General features: G+C 48.7%; 1 protein-coding gene across 1 annotated transcript; it reads left to right on the forward strand.

Moving 5' to 3' along the window:
• The first annotated feature begins 885 nt into the window (after positions 1-885).
• bcap31 (B cell receptor associated protein 31) lies at positions 886-12,688 on the forward strand. The gene is made up of 8 exons (XM_084575242.1): positions 886-1,006; positions 4,926-5,018; positions 5,504-5,604; positions 6,066-6,210; positions 7,310-7,445; positions 10,698-10,824; positions 10,925-11,025; positions 11,866-12,688. Exons 2-8 carry the CDS (start codon positions 4,927-4,929, stop codon positions 11,890-11,892), a joined length of 729 nt encoding a protein of 242 aa, XP_084431368.1. The 5' UTR covers positions 886-1,006; position 4,926; the 3' UTR covers positions 11,893-12,688.
• Positions 12,689-15,392: the final 2,704 nt, after the last annotated feature.

The following is a 15,392-nucleotide window of genomic DNA, read 5'->3' on the forward strand; positions in this document are numbered from 1 at the left end:
AAAAACCAAGGAGGAGAATCAGGACCAGAACCAGAACCAGGACCGGGACCAGGACCGGGACCAGGACCAGGACCAGGACCAGGACCAGGACCAGGAGCAGGAGCCTGAGCAGCTGATCACTGCTGGTCTGTCTGATAATGATGATGGTCACACATGTAGACTTCTAGTAGTCTGGAGCATAAACTCACACTGCAGGACGTCCAGAGGATGGACAAGGAGACACTGGACTCACCTGGTCCTGGTCCTGGTCCATCTGTTCAGACTGAGGCTGCTGCTGCCGGGAGGATCCTCAGTACACAACACAAACTCTAATATCTTAATATCTTATTATTTTAAATGATTGAAGGTAATTAATGTTCTTTTATCTGCTGTGTCATAAATAAATACATGATCTGAATATAAAATAAATATAATATATAATAGTTCCTCTTTGTGTCGTCACAGGGAGGAGCTGTCGACGCGTTTACTCTGATCTGTTTATCTGTGCAAACAAAACCAGTCAGAGTGAGACCTCCCTGTGTGTGTCTGTGGAGCAGCTCAGCAGAAGGACGGAGTCTCCCCCTGGCGGCCGCAGCCAGGAACTGCACCCAGACCTTTAATATGTTAATCAGTCTAAACAATAAACAAACCAGCAACGAAGGACAAACTCAGAATTAATGAGTGAATTAAATAATTACACATTTTATTATATATATATATATTTAAAAGAACACATTACAAGTTCTTTACCTGTAAGAACAAACTATTATTATTTTAACTAATAAAATGATTTTAACAAATAAAGTTAAAGTTTATTTATGTAAATAAAAAAACGCGGTGACGTAAGCGCTATCAGACTTACCCCGCCCCTTTATCTCGCGGTGTCCAATCAGATTTCAGGATGAGGTGGCATTAAAAAGCCGGAAGTGTTTACACCAGGAAGCTAACAGGCTAACAGGCTAACAGGGCAGAGGCAGCAGCTCGTGCGGACTGAATCCTCCGAGTGTGAGCGTGAACAGCTGTTAAGGTGAGTCCGACCTGGACACCGATGACTGCGGCTCTGCTTCCTCTCAGCCCGCTGAGGCTAACTCATGCTAACTCATGCTAACGGCTACCAGGATGTTAGCTTAGCTTAAAAGTCTGAACTCCTCGTGTTTTTAGCTGTTAGCGGTTTTAAAATGTCACAGAAACTTCACCCAGACGTAGAAGCTCAACTCAACAGCAGCTAACAGGCTAACAGGCTAACAGGCTAACTAGAACTTAGTGAGTACACGAGTGACAGCAGCTAACAGGCTAACAGGCTAACTGGAACTTAGTGAGTACACGAGTGACAGCAGCTAGCATGCTAGTTAGCTTCACTATGAACTGAAGCTGGTGTTGTTGAACAGACTGGTTTTATGAAGAGATTCTGGATGAAGGGTTAGCATGTAGCATGTAGCATGTAGCATTCAGTAGACAATTTGACTGACTCACTGGGACTGGACGTGTTTAGGTCAAAGGTCAACTTTAAATCTATTATTTAATCTATAGCAGTGAGAACCAGAGGCCGTCTCGTTCCGCTGTGTCAGCCCCAGCTCCCTGCTTCATGTCCCGGCTGCTCAGAGCACCACACCCCCCTGTCCTCCTCCACCCACAGGCCTCAGTCGGGTCAGGAGACTCTCATTTATCTCTGAGCTTCTGCTTAATCTGATTTAGTGTGAAATTATATGTTGGCTTCAGACTTTAGCGTTTAATCCATGATTCATCACTTCATCAGGTTTATCACATAAAACTTTATTTGTTTAACAGTTCACTGTTTTTAACTCATATACTTATAATCAGACGTCACATTAACACCTGATTCAGGTTAAACAGGTCCAGGTGTGAACACCGATCTGGTCTCTAGAGTCCAGGTTAAACGGGTCCAGGTGTGAGCACCGATCTGGTCTCTAGAGTCCAGGTTAAACGGGTCCAGGTGTGAACACCGATCTGGTCTCTAGAGTCCAGGTTAAACGGGTCCAGGTGTGAACACCGATCTGGTCTCTAGAGTCCAGGTTAAACGGGTCCAGGTGTGAGCACCGATCTGGTCTCTAGAGTCCAGGTTAAACGGGTCCAGGTGTGAACACCGATCTGGTCTCTAGAGTCCAGGTTAAACGGGTCCAGGTGTGAGCACCGATCTGGTCTCTAGAGTCCAGGTTAAACGGGTCCAGGTGTGAACACCGATCTGGTCTCTAGAGTCCAGGTTAAACGGGTCCAGGTGTGAGCACCGATCTGGTCTCTAGAGTCCAGGTTAAACGGGTCCAGGTGTGAGCACCGATCTGGTCTCTAGAGTCCAGGTTAAACGGGTCCAGGTGTGAGCACCGATCTGGTCTCTAGAGTCCAGGTTAAACGGGTCCAGGTGTGAGCACCGATCTGGTCTCTAGAGTCCAGGTTAAACGGGTCCAGGTGTGAACACCGATCTGGTCTCTAGAGTCCAGGTTAAACGGGTCCAGGTGTGAACACCGATCTGGTCTCTAGAGTCCAGGTTAAACGGGTCCAGGTGTGAACACCGATCTGGTCTCTAGAGTCCAGGTTAAACGGGTCCAGGTGTGAACACCGATCTGGTCTCTAGAGTCCAGGTTAAACGGGTCCAGGTGTGAACACCGATCTGGTCTCTAGAGTCCAGGTTAAACGGGTCCAGGTGTGAGCACCGATCTGGTCTCTAGAGTCCAGGTTAAACGGGTCCAGGTGTGAGCACCGATCTGGTCTCTAGAGTCCAGGTTAAACGGGTCCAGGTGTGAGCACCGATCTGGTCTCTAGAGTCCAGGTTAAACGGGTCCAGGTGTGAGCACCGATCTGGTCTCTAGAGTCCAGGTTAAACGGGTCCAGGTGTGAGCACCGATCTGGTCTCTAGAGTCCAGGTTAAACGGGTCCAGGTGTGAGCACCGATCTGGTCTCTAGAGTCCAGGTTAAACGGGTCCAGGTGTGAACACCGATCTGGTCTCTAGAGTCCAGGTTAAACGGGTCCAGGTGTGAACACCGATCTGGTCTCTAGAGTCCAGGTTAAACGGGTCCAGGTGTGAACACCGATCTGGTCTCTAGAGTCCAGGTTAAACGGGTCCAGGTGTGAGCACCGATCTGGTCTCTAGAGTCCAGGTTAAACGGGTCCAGGTGTGAGCACCGATCTGGTCTCTAGAGTCCAGGTTAAACGGGTCCAGGTGTGAACACCGATCTGGTCTCTAGAGTCCAGGTTAAACGGGTCCAGGTGTGAACACCGATCTGGTCTCTAGAGTCCAGGTTAAACAGGTCCAAGTGTGAACACTGATCTGGTCTCTAGAGTCCAGGTGTGAACACTGATCTGGTCTCTAGAGTCCAGGTTAAACGGGTCCAGGTGTGAACACCGATCTGGTCTCTAGTGTCCAGGTTAAACAGGTCCAGGTGTGAACACTGATCTGGTCTCTAGAGTCCAGGTTAAACAGGTCCAGGTGTGAACACTGATCTGGTCTCTAGAGTCCAGGTTAAACAGGTCCAGGTGTGAACACTGATCTGGTCTCTAGTGTCCAGGTGTGAAAACTGATCTGGTCTCTAGAGTCCAGGTTAAACAGGTCCAGGTGTGAACACTGATCTGGTCTCTAGAGTCCAGGTTAAACAGGTCCAGGTGTGAACACTGATCTGGTCTCTAGTGTCCAGGTGTGAAAACTGATCTGGTCTCTAGAGTCCAGGTTAAACAGGTCCAGGTGTGAACACTGATCTGGTCTCTAGAGTCCAGGTTAAACAGGTCCAGGTGTGAACACCGATCTGGTCTCTAGAGTCCAGGTTAAACGGGTCCAGGTGTGAACACTGATCTGGTCTCATTAAAGACCACCTACTCAACAGGGCTGATCTGAGGAAGAGGAGTTTAACTCATTCATTTGTGAACATTATAGATTCAATAAGAGACTTAACATCAGTTTCAGTGGAGTCATTAAAAGTCATAAAAAGTCATTAAAAGTCTTTAAAAAGTCTTAAATTACATTTGGTCAAGTCTTAAATCTTTACGTTCATTTACTGCTTCAGTCTCATTTCGTTCAGTGCGTCTGTCATTCACAGTTGGTTCCGTGTGTTCTGTGTAGTTCTTTATTAAATATAACTATTAGCGATACGCAGAAATTAAACTACAAATGAGACCTGAAGTGGAACCAGTGTTCAGCCCGGTTTGTAATGTGTTGCTGCACCGGGACGGGACGGGACGGGACGGGACGGGACGGGACGGTCGTACGGCGCAGGTGAAGTGGGGAGATTTTATCGCCACGTAGCGTTTGTTAGCGATATGGATTGATAGTAACAAGGAGACGAAGTGGAGGGAATTCATCACAATACATTTATTAAACAGAACCATATAAACCAGGTCATATTACAGAACACGATGATAACAGATAATAAAACGTTGGTGGACTGGAGCCTTCAGCGTCGTCCACATTACGGAGATGATGGAGGAAGTTAAATAAAAAGAGACGGATTCAAGAGTGACACCTGCTGAACTAAGAGATGAAAACAAAGGAGGCGCCGCCGTGTGGCGTAAACTGGTACTGCTCCATCAGCTGACAGAGGACACTGAGACCTGCAGCCTGGATCTGAAGACATGAATGTCACTTAAAGCAGAGACACAACAGACGGCTCTTAAGTCTCCAACTGTCTCATGTGATCAACCAGTTTCAGGTCGTCCTTTTTCATACTTCGAGTCAGTTTTAAGTTTAACCCATAATAGTCTTAAAAAGTCTTGACTTGCTCAAACCTGGAGAAACTCTGTAACATATAAATAAATATCTGTATGAGACCCTCGTTACCTAAGGTAGGGATACCGTTAGCTCTGGGTTAGCTTAGCTTCTGTAGCCTAGCTAGCAGCCGCTTGTCTTCTGTCTTCCTGTTTTCTCGTCTCCGTTGTCCTCTTCGTCTCGTTGGATCCTCGTCTCTCGTTAAGTCTCTGTTTGTTTCTGTCCCTTCATCAGGATGAGTCTCCAGTGGACGGCCGTGGCCACCTTCCTCTACGCTGAGGTCTTCTTGGTTCTGCTGCTCTGCATCCCCTTCATCTCAGCCAAGAGGTCAGTCACACCTGTCCACACCTGTCCACACCTGTCCACACCTGTCCACACCTGTCCACACCTGGCCACACCTGGCCACACCTGTCCACACCTGTCCACACCTGGCCACACCTGGCCTGCTTCGGTCCAAACCAAAGAGTCTGAATTAAAAGTTGATTGGCTCAGTGGAAGCCAGTGGGCGTGGCCAGTGGGCGTGGTCAGTGGGCGTGGCCAGCGGGGAAACGCCACAGAGCATGTGCAGTAGGGTCTGAGACGTGTTCAGTTCTCCTCAATACTTGATGAAATGAAACATCATGTTATTTAATCCCTTCATGTGCTGATGGCTCACACTGAGCATGCTCAGTAGAGCCGTGTGTGTCACCAGCTGGAGAGACCTTCACACCTGAACTCCAGATGTTCCTCCACTCACTGCTCTCTGTGTTTATGGGATGTTTTAAATAATTAATTTGTTCTGATTCTGAATTCTTCTACCGGTTTATTTTAAGGTGGAACAAGGTCTTCAAATCTCGTATCGTCCAGACGGTCACTCTGTATGGAAACACGGCGTTCATGGTGGCCATCGCCATCCTGGTCTTCCTGCTCATCGGTACGATCTTTAAACCGTCTGATTTATTCTCTGAGCTTAGTTCTAAACCATCATCAGTCTCATAAAGTCTTTAAAGCACCTGGACACGTCTCAGGGTCTGATGATCCTAACAACCTGCTGCTCCACCAGTCTCTGGACCATCACATGGATCCAGACTCAAACACAGCCTTGTTTAGACCTCCAGTAGAGCTGGAGCCAATCAGGGAGCTTCCTCTGGCTCAGAGCAGCCAATCAGGGAGCTTCCTCTGGCTCAGAGCGGCCAATCAGGGAGCTTCCTCTGGCTCAGAGCGGCCAATCAGGGAGCTTCCTCTGGCTCAGAGCGGCCAATCAGGGAGCTTCCTCTGGCTCAGAGCAGCCAATCAGAGCAGGACCGTGTGTCTCTACTGAATCAGAGTTTACTATGATGATGTTGATGGTGATGATGATGATGATGATGATGATGATGATGTGTCTGTGTGCAGACGCCTTCAGGGAGGTGAGGAAGTACAGCGTGACAGAGAAGGTGGATCTGACCAACAACCCGACGGCCATCGAACACATTCACATGAAACTGTTCAGAGCTCAGAGGAACCAGTACATCGCCGGCTTCGCTCTGCTGCTCTGCCTGTAAGACTCTGACTCTGGGGGGGCGGTGCTTCTGTCTGTAAGGGGGCGGTGCTTCTGTCTGTAAGGGGGCGGTGCTTCTGTCTGCAGGGGGGCGGTGCTTCTGTCTGTAAGGGGGCGGTGCTTCTGTCTGTAAGGGGGCGGTGCTTCTGTCTGCAGGGGGGCGGTGCTTCTGTCTGCAGGGGGGCGGTGCTTCTGTCTGCAGGGGGGCGGTGCTTCTGTCTGTGGGGGGGCATTTACACTGTGTTAAGGCTGGATTATGCTTCCGCGTAGTGGTCACGCAATGGCCACGCAGTTGCTCGGACGCAGTCGTGAGACCGTGATGGTTCTGCGTGGGGTTTACGTGTCGTAATGCATGCCACACCGGTAGAGGGCGCTATGGTTTTTTGTGACCGACCGACCGAGACTCTTGTGACGTATCTCGCCTCGTTATTTACCTTCTGGCTTTTGCCGTAGTCACCGTGTACGATGGACACCGAGACAGGGAGACTGGCGTTGGAGCTCCAAATTATTCAAGCAGAGGAAGAAATACTTCTTTTGCAAATTAGGGCACGACAAAGGAGACAATGATGTTTATGAGTGGAAACCGGAAAAGCGGTCTCCAGCGGATGTAGTTAGCGGACCAATCACAGCCAATGCCGCTGCGTTGCTGCTGCGTCGCCTCGACGCGCGTCGAGGATTTTTGGGAGGTGCGCGTCTGGCCCTTGCGTAGGACGCACGGGGGTCCGCAAGGACGTAATAGGTCCGTAATAGGTCCGTACGCACGGACGCGCTGTGTCAACGCGGAAGCATAATTTGGGCTTTAGGGTTAGAACCAACAGAACCAGGAAGAACTGATGACTCCTAACCAGACCTCCATGTAACCCTGTTCCATGTGTAACATCTGTTCGTTACTCTTATTTATTTATTATTAATACTAGACGTCGTTCTCTTCTTCTTTATTTATTTCTTTATTTTATTGATCTCGTTAAATGATTCGTTGCCTCCTCTTGTTTCCAGACGCTCTGACTGGACGTCTGCGTTTCATTCTTGTTCATGTGTCAGTGATGAGTGTCTGTGGTGATCTGGGTGGAACCGTTGCTTCATTACTGTTGTGTTGCAGGTTGCTGCGTCGTCTGGCAACTCTTCTGTCCCAGCAGGCTTCACTCATGGCCTCCAACGAAGCCTTCAAGAAACAGGCAGAGGGCGCCAGCACCGCCGCCAAGAAGTACATGGAGGACAACGAGCTGCTGCAGGAGGTGACGCACGGCAACCACACGGCAACTACACGGCAACTACACATCTACTACACGGCAACTACACATCTAGTACACGGCAACTACACGGCAACTACACATCTAGTACACGGCAACTACACATCTAGTACACGGCAACTACACGGCAACTACACATCAACTACACATCTACTGCACATCTACTATACGGCAACTACACATCAACTACACATCAACTACACATCTACTATACGGCAACTACACATCAACTACACATCTACTGCACATCTACTATACGGCAACTATACAGCAACTACACATCTAGTACACAGCAACTACTACACATCTACTATACGGCAACTACACATCAACTGCACATCTACTACACGGCAACTACACACATCTACTATATACTACACATATTGTTCTCTAGACCTGAGTGGAGGCAACGTGATGTTTAAATTGCCTCTAATGTCAGAGGAACTATTTGTTCCTTATACTCTGCTGACTGACCAGGAATAGAACTACAGACCTCAACACTATTTAAAGCTGCAGCAGAAACTCCTTCTGATTGGTTCAGATCCTCACAGTGAGCTAAGAGCCTTTGTGACCAGCAGGGGGCAGCACTGATCTGCAGTCTGACTGAGCAGGAAACCAGGTACCTGTGGGGTCAGGTGTTTGGGTTCAGTCCATGTGGAGCTTCAGGTTCTGGTCTGGTAACGTTTGGAGTCTCGTCCCTGAGCTACAGCTGTGAGGTTAAAGACCAAAGATGAGACAAAGACGTCTGGACAGCAGGACGTTTCCTCATAGTGTCCACCTCTAAATGTCTGGTGGAGAGTTTAGCTTTTTATCACCTGAAGGTCACATGACTAGAGTCTGGTAGTGACCTGATACTCACCTGGACATGGACATGGACCAGGACCTGGACCTGGAGGAACCTGGTGGTTCTCTGATGATCCATTAATGTCCAGAGACTCCTCAGATGCTCAGACTGATGTAGATCTCAGGTCCAGGTCCAGGTCCAGGTGAGTATCAGGTCACTACCAGACTCTAGTCATGTGACCTTCAGGTGATAAACTCTCCACCAGACATTCAGAGACTTGGAGGAAACGTCTTCTAGTCCAGACGTCTCTGTCTCATCTCTGGTTGAGAGGAGCATGCAGTGTGTGGTTAGCTTGGAGGCTAACCCTGTTAGCATGCTACAGCTGATGGACAACAGCTGGTGCCCTGCCAGCACATTCTACACGTATAAATAGACTGATACTAAAGGGCTGGACCTCACAAGGCTCGTGTTCAAGAAAACAGACGAGTCAGCGAATCGTGCTGCAGGACGTCTTTGTCTTTGATTAGCTTCCTTCAGACTCATCGTCCCGTCAGCACCTCCACCCTAAACTGTGGGTCCACCAGTGTGGACGGACAAAATGTCCTCACACTGGTGGAAGTGTGTGGTAATGTGACCTGGGTTTGTCTCTGCTGCTACAGTCGATCATCACCCCCCCCCCCCCCCCCCCCCACTAAATAATAAACCGTCTTCATCTGAATCGTCCTGTAGAGACTTCACTACGTTAGCCTCAGGAAGCTAACATGCTAACACGCAGCAGACACAGGGAGAACATGGAAACACACACACACCATTAGCATATCCATTAGCATTTCCATTAGCATTCCCATTAGCATCGGCTCAGACGTCGTATTACTGCCACCTGCAGGATAAAATGATTAAAGCATCAGATTTGAATCAACTTCTGTTTTTAAACTATTATATTTTTCTGTATAAACGAAGATGAATGGAGGGAAACTAGAGACATAGAGACGTAGTCGCTGCACCCTCAGACAGAAGTTCAGACAGTTTTCACCACATTTACTCTGAAAAGAGACATCTGTCTTTATCGTCGTCTCGTCTTAAACTCTTCAGCTCCAGGACAAAGACTGAGGAGAGTTTGAGACCAGAAAGAAAAGAAACTGTAAAGACTCATTTAACGTTTGATCAACCAGCCTGAGGCCAACTACAAGAAAACTAACTAGACATAGCTGGACGGACCTAAACATGTGTTTTTCCAGCGTTGAACGTGGACCTTTGTGAACCTGAGACCCCGTGCTGCTGTAAAACCAGGTTTTATGGCCGAGGCTCAGCAGCTGTTTGACTCTGTCACAGTCAGCAGTTGGTTGAGGTACGAGCGTCTGATCAGGTGTCAGAGAGGACACGTCTGCTCTGTCAACTATTCACAGCTTTCCTGCTCTGGCTGACGCTACGCTACGCTACGCTACGCTATGCTATGCTACCAGAAATCACTTCTTCTTCTCTAATCTAAAACTGTAGCTGCACCGCTGGAGGAGATAAAAATATGTTTTAGATCAGACAGTGTGGCTCTTTAGATGTCCCAGGACAGTTTAACCAACGTCCTCCTACCTCCCTCCCTCCACCAGGGGACGGGGCTCGCTCCCAGCTAGCTAGCTAGCTACTTAGCTTCTCAGGGAGGTCCTGAGGTAGGAGGACGTTGGTTAAACTGTCCTGAACGTGACCCCTGACCCCTGACCCCTGACCTCTGACCTCTGACCCTCTGAAGGAGCCAGTTAGAACTAAACACTCTCAGCTGTTTGACAGTCTCTGAAACGTCTCGTGTGTTTAAATAAAGATCGATCGATACTTTAAAGCCGACTCTCGTTAATAACTTTATTTCCAGCCTCTGGACAGAAGGATGTGACTTACAGACGAGTCACAGCGTCAACCAATCACAGAGCAGCATTCTCTGTCATATTACTAACGCTCAGCTGCTGCGTCACTCAGAGGTTTGGAGGCGTTGGGTTTGAACACCTGTTGGTCTTTGAGTGGGTGGAGTCAGACTGGATTTAGACCAGAGTCCAGGTTCAGGTCCTGGACTGGTTTTAAGGTTTAGATAAATAATAAACATGACATCATTATTTCCTCTGTCCTCTCATTGGTCACCATCCATAGAGTTGAGTCTGATTTAATTATTGATCTGTTAAACGTTGCTAACATGCTAGCTGTTAGCATGACCTCCAAGCATCAGACTAAACTCTGGTTTGAGCTCAGAGACTTTTAGGATCTTCTCTGTTGAGACGCTCGTACTGATCTGGTTCAGGCTCAGACTAAACCAGTTCTCATCCTGACCCTCACTGTTGGGTAGAAACCTGTCTATCTTTTATTTTCATATCGATAGCGTCGATAAAAGGAGACCAGACCCGTGAGATCTCCTCCAGAGTTTAATCTCTAGTGTCAGACTTTAACTCCTCCACCTGTTTGTGTCTGAACAGAAACTACGTGACGCTGGCATCGAGGTGCCGGAGGCTGGGAGGAAGGGAGCAGGACCTCAGGAGGAGAACAAGGCTCTGAAGGAGGAGGTGAAGACCCTGAAAGAGGAGCTGGACGCCACCAAGAAAGGTGAGGAGGAGGAGGAGGAGGAGGAGGAGGAGGAGGAGGAGGAGGACAGATGGATATACGTCCTGTTCAGATTGAGAAGAACTTGATGTTTGTGTTTCAGCTCTGCAGAAGTCGGACAGTGACGTTCGAGCGATGAAGAAACAGGCTGAGAACCTGACGGTGGAGTACGACCGTCTGCTGGACGAGCACAGCAAACTGCTGGTAAGACCACGTCATGTTTCTGCTGACATCATTGACCCCTGACCTCTGACCTCTGACCTTTACCCTCAAACCAAGTCTGAACCTTTCTGGGACACCGACACCAAACAGCTCTGAGGCTCGTAGAACGTCCTGCAGAAGATCAGAGAGTAAAAATAAGTTGGGAACAACATGGAGGAAATCTCACATTGAGATGTGGAACACTTTGGGTTCTTTGGTTCTCCACATGTCCAAATGGAGAGTGGGCCTGAAGTCTGAGACCAGGGTCCACGGAGACCAGGGTCCACAGAGACCCTACTAACCAGGGTCCACGGAGACCAGGGTCCACGGAGACCCTACTAACCAGGGTCCACGGGGACCAGGGTCCACGGAGACCCTACAGACCAGGGGCAACAGAGACCCTACAGACCAGGGTCCCTACAGACCAGGGTCCACAGAGACCCTACAGACCAGGGTCCCTACAGACCAGGGTCCACAGAGACCCTACAGACCAGGGTCCCTACAGACCAGGGTCCACAGAGACCCTACAGACCAGGGTCCACGGGGGACCAGGGTCCACAGAGACCCTACAGACCAGGGGCAACAGAGACCCTACAGACCAGGGTCCCTACAGACCAGGGTCCACAGAGACCCTACAGACCAGGGTCCCTACAGACCAGGGTCCCACAGAGACCCTACAGACCAGGGTCCACGGGGACCAGGGTCCACAGAGACCCTACAGACCAGGGTCCACGGGGACCAGGGTCCACAGAGACCAGGGTCCGCAGAGACCCTACAGACCAGGGTCAGGAACATGGACCTGATGGTTCTGGATTGTTTTTAATCCCTGTTCTGTGTCTGCAGGCGACCAGCGACAAGAAATCCGACTGAGAAGAACAAAGACGATCTCCAGCTTCTCTTCATCTTCATCTTCATCACCGTCCTCAGCTTTGGCGTCCACCCCCCCCCCCCATCCTGTTCAGTGATGTGACATCACTGTCCTCTCTGGGCTGTGATTGGTTAACTGTTTACGTCTTTATATGCAGAGTCATTGCTGATTCTCTGTTGCCTCCAAAGTTTTGTTCTGTCCAGCTGTTTCCTGTTTCCAGCAACTTGAAGGAAAACATTCGGTTCATTCCAAAATAAAAGCATCTGCCTTCAGATGACGACACTTTGCACATTTTCAAATTAAAAGTCCAAACATGAGATGAGAAAAGTTTCATTAATTAGAGGAGAATGTGATAAGTTCCAGCCGTGAGCGCAGAGACGACTTGTTCACATTCCTGCAGAAACAAATAGAAACTCTGACTTTCATTCCCGTCATCCAGAGACGTCCCAACGCTCGGGTCTTTTATTTAGTGTACGAGGACGGACCTGATCCCAGACGCCACGCTGCCTTCACTGGCTGCAGAAACGTGGGAGACATGAGCTCCTGGTGACGTCTCTGCTGTTGCTGATCTCTGATCTTATTATTGAAGTGATTGACTCGTCTGCAGTAAATGTCCTGAATCATTAACGTTTACAAGAAGCTTTTCTTCATGTTCCAGCTCCTGTTAAACCTGGACAAACATTAAACCGGGTCGTCATGGAAACATCACAGCAGCTGATCTGTTGTCAGGAAATCTGAATGAAAGCGTCAGACGTTTGTTTCAGTCACAGAATTCAATAAAAAGAAACGTGAAGCTTTTCTTCGTCTGCTCCTCTTTTTGTTTTGTGTCGGTTCTTTTAAAGGAACTGGATTTAAAGAACCAGTGATACGATGGAAACGTGTTCTCGCTGCAGGTTTTAAAGATGTATTGTAAACGTCTGGCAGAGAGGCTGAAACCAGATGTGACCTCTGAACCTGAGTCAGATCTTTAATGAGTCCTTCTTTCTAATCTAAAACCTAAACCTGGCTCTCTAGGAGTCGATGTCCCGTGTTTGTTTGTTGGTGTGGTGTCTAAACATAGAGTCCGGTCTTCACCTCCTCCTCTCGCTGCTCTTAAGCAGCTGTCGGTCTGGAACGGCCGTCTGGCATTAGGAACCGGTTTGAGCCGCCGAGCCGCCTCCATCTCACCGGCTCAGCTTTCACAGAGCAGCGAGCTTCTGTCTCGGACCGATGACAGCGGGACGACCCGGCCGGGAACTTTTTTAAGCCCTCTGGTATTTGTGACTTATGATTCCTGGAAACTCTCAAGACGCTCACGCTGCAGAGAAGAAGGAGCAGGAAGTCCAACGTGCTGCTGCTCAAAGTTAAAGCTGTCAATGTTTGACTTTCTGAAATTTACCCAAAGAGAGACTTTTATCGTAGTCTGATAACGCTCCATCCCTCTGTCACCTGGACAGTCCTCCAACCAATCAGAGACATCTAAACTAATCACATGACCATATTAAGCCCCGCCCCCATTATCTGCTTGGTCCATCAGATCTTTGCTGGAGCAGAATCAGTTCCCAACAGAGAGACTCCAGGTAAACGTTACTGGACTCAACATTTAGTCTCAGTCTGACCTACGGGTTCTCTCTGGGTACTCCGGCTTCCTCCCAACGTCCAAAGACAGACCTGTCCAGGGTGGACCCCGCCTCTCACCCAATGACTGCTGGGATAGGGTCCAGCCCCCCACGACCCTCCAGAGGACAAGCGGTTACAGAAGATGAATCAGTGAATGACCTCCAGGCTCAGGCTTACTAGCTGGCTGTGTTAGCTTAACTAGCTTCTTAGTTTAATGTGGAAAAAAACCTCCTCAGGGATCAGCTCCTCAACAGGCCTCAAGGGCCCCCAGGCCTCAAGGGCCCCCTGGCCTGTAGGGCCCCCTGGCCTGTAGGGGTCCCTGTAGGGCCCCCAGGCCTTTAGGGGTCCCTGTAGGGCCCCCAGGCCTCAAGGGTCCCCTGGCCTGTAGGGCCCCCAGGCCTCAAGGGCCCCCTGGCCTGTAGGGGTCCCTGTAGTGCCCCCAGGCCTGTAGGGGTCCCTGTAGGGGTCCCTGGCCTGTAGGGGTCCCAGGCCTGTAGGGCCCCCAGGCATCAAGCCCCCCCCCCCCCCCCCCCCATCAGACGAGAGGCGGAGCAGCTGTTATGACATTAGTTTTATTGCCGTTGGTTTAGTTGAATGAACACAGTGATGATCACAGCGACTTACAGCATGACGACCCTCACAGGGGTCAGAGGTCAGTGAAACACAAGTGACATCATCAGGGCTCAACATGAACTCTTTCGTCATCGACTCTTTTGGCTGGTTAGCGGTTAGCGGTTAGCATCAAGCCTCGAGATCCGTTACCATCATTAACAGCTACTAATGAAGTCATGAAGCTAATCGATCAGCTAATCTACATTTATGGAAGACTGAGGTTAAACAGGAAGTCACAGAAACACAGTCACAGTAAAATGGCCGACGCTGGGATGATGAGGTCACCGTGTATCTGAGTGTGGGCTGGAAACAGGAAGGACTAAACCGTTAGCGACACTGAGGAGATTAAAAGTTTCGGTTCCGTTCCTGAGGTGGTTCTTATCGTTGACGTACGGACGTAACGTGACTGTGGGACATGTTAGCGAACAGCTGAACAACATGGTCAGAAACTGAATAAACTGAACTGCTACAGCTAGCTTTGCTAAGCTAAATTAGCCCTGGCCATATATAATTCAACAAGAATTAGCCAAACTAGCTACATTACAACTAACACTAGCTCTTCGGCTACAAAATATAACCGAGACAAAGCTAACGCTAAGAGCTAAACGTGGCTAAACAGCATCTTAAAGCTGGCGGCTAACTCTGGGCCGTAACTGTATTTGTTTTCATTTAGTTCCAGCTGCTAATATGAAGCTCAACATGAAACTCGTTTTTGTTAAACCTGCCTCCAGCTCTGGACGTCCTGTTTCCAGCCCGAACACAGATGGGGTCAGATCGGAGGAGGGCGCCCCCTGCTGGTTCCACTGCTGCAACATCTAACACGAAACCGTTCAGGATATGTTTGGTTGTTTTTAGTAGAACCTGTGCTGTTCATTCCCACAAAACAGAATCTTTCCATCTTCCTAGTTTCCATTTATTTAAACATTAAAAACTGTTTCAGCCATTTTGGTTTGGTTTAGCGTTGCAGTGACGTCCAGCAGGAAGGTATCAGAATCAGAACCAGCTGTTCAGAGACATTTAGATTTTAAGAGTCTGAAACATTTGGCATCCCTTCACCTGCAGCAGAACAGTTTTATTCTGTACATTTAATCTCTTTAAGATGCAGTTTAAAAACATTTTTATCAAGATTTACTTTTATATTAGTCTAAAAATATGTAGTTTGTGTTCATTCTGTAGTTTGAACAAAAATATCAGATTAAACTGAATTAAATAGACGTTAACAATCGGACACGATATAAGAGATAAAATATTATTAACAAAATTAGTTGCTGTTTACACAAGATCTTAGTCA

This window comes from Chelon labrosus (genome assembly GCF_963514085.1).
Source record: "Chelon labrosus genome assembly, contig: SCAFFOLD_55, whole genome shotgun sequence".
Taxonomy (NCBI): Eukaryota; Metazoa; Chordata; class Actinopteri; order Mugiliformes; family Mugilidae; genus Chelon; species Chelon labrosus.

What these genes read in the sequence shown, in the direction of transcription:
- bcap31 (XM_084575242.1), top strand. Translation starts at nt 4,927, where the DNA reads ATGAGTCTCCAGTGGACGGCCGTGGCCACCTTCCTCTACGCTGAGGTC. An exon ending in CCCTTCATCTCAGCCAAGAG is followed by an intron (nt 5,019 to 5,503) that starts GTCAGTCACACC and finishes GTTTATTTTAAG; the next exon opens with GTGGAACAAGGTCTTCAAAT. An exon ending in GCTGGACGCCACCAAGAAAG is followed by an intron (nt 10,825 to 10,924) that starts GTGAGGAGGAGG and finishes TTTGTGTTTCAG; the next exon opens with CTCTGCAGAAGTCGGACAGT.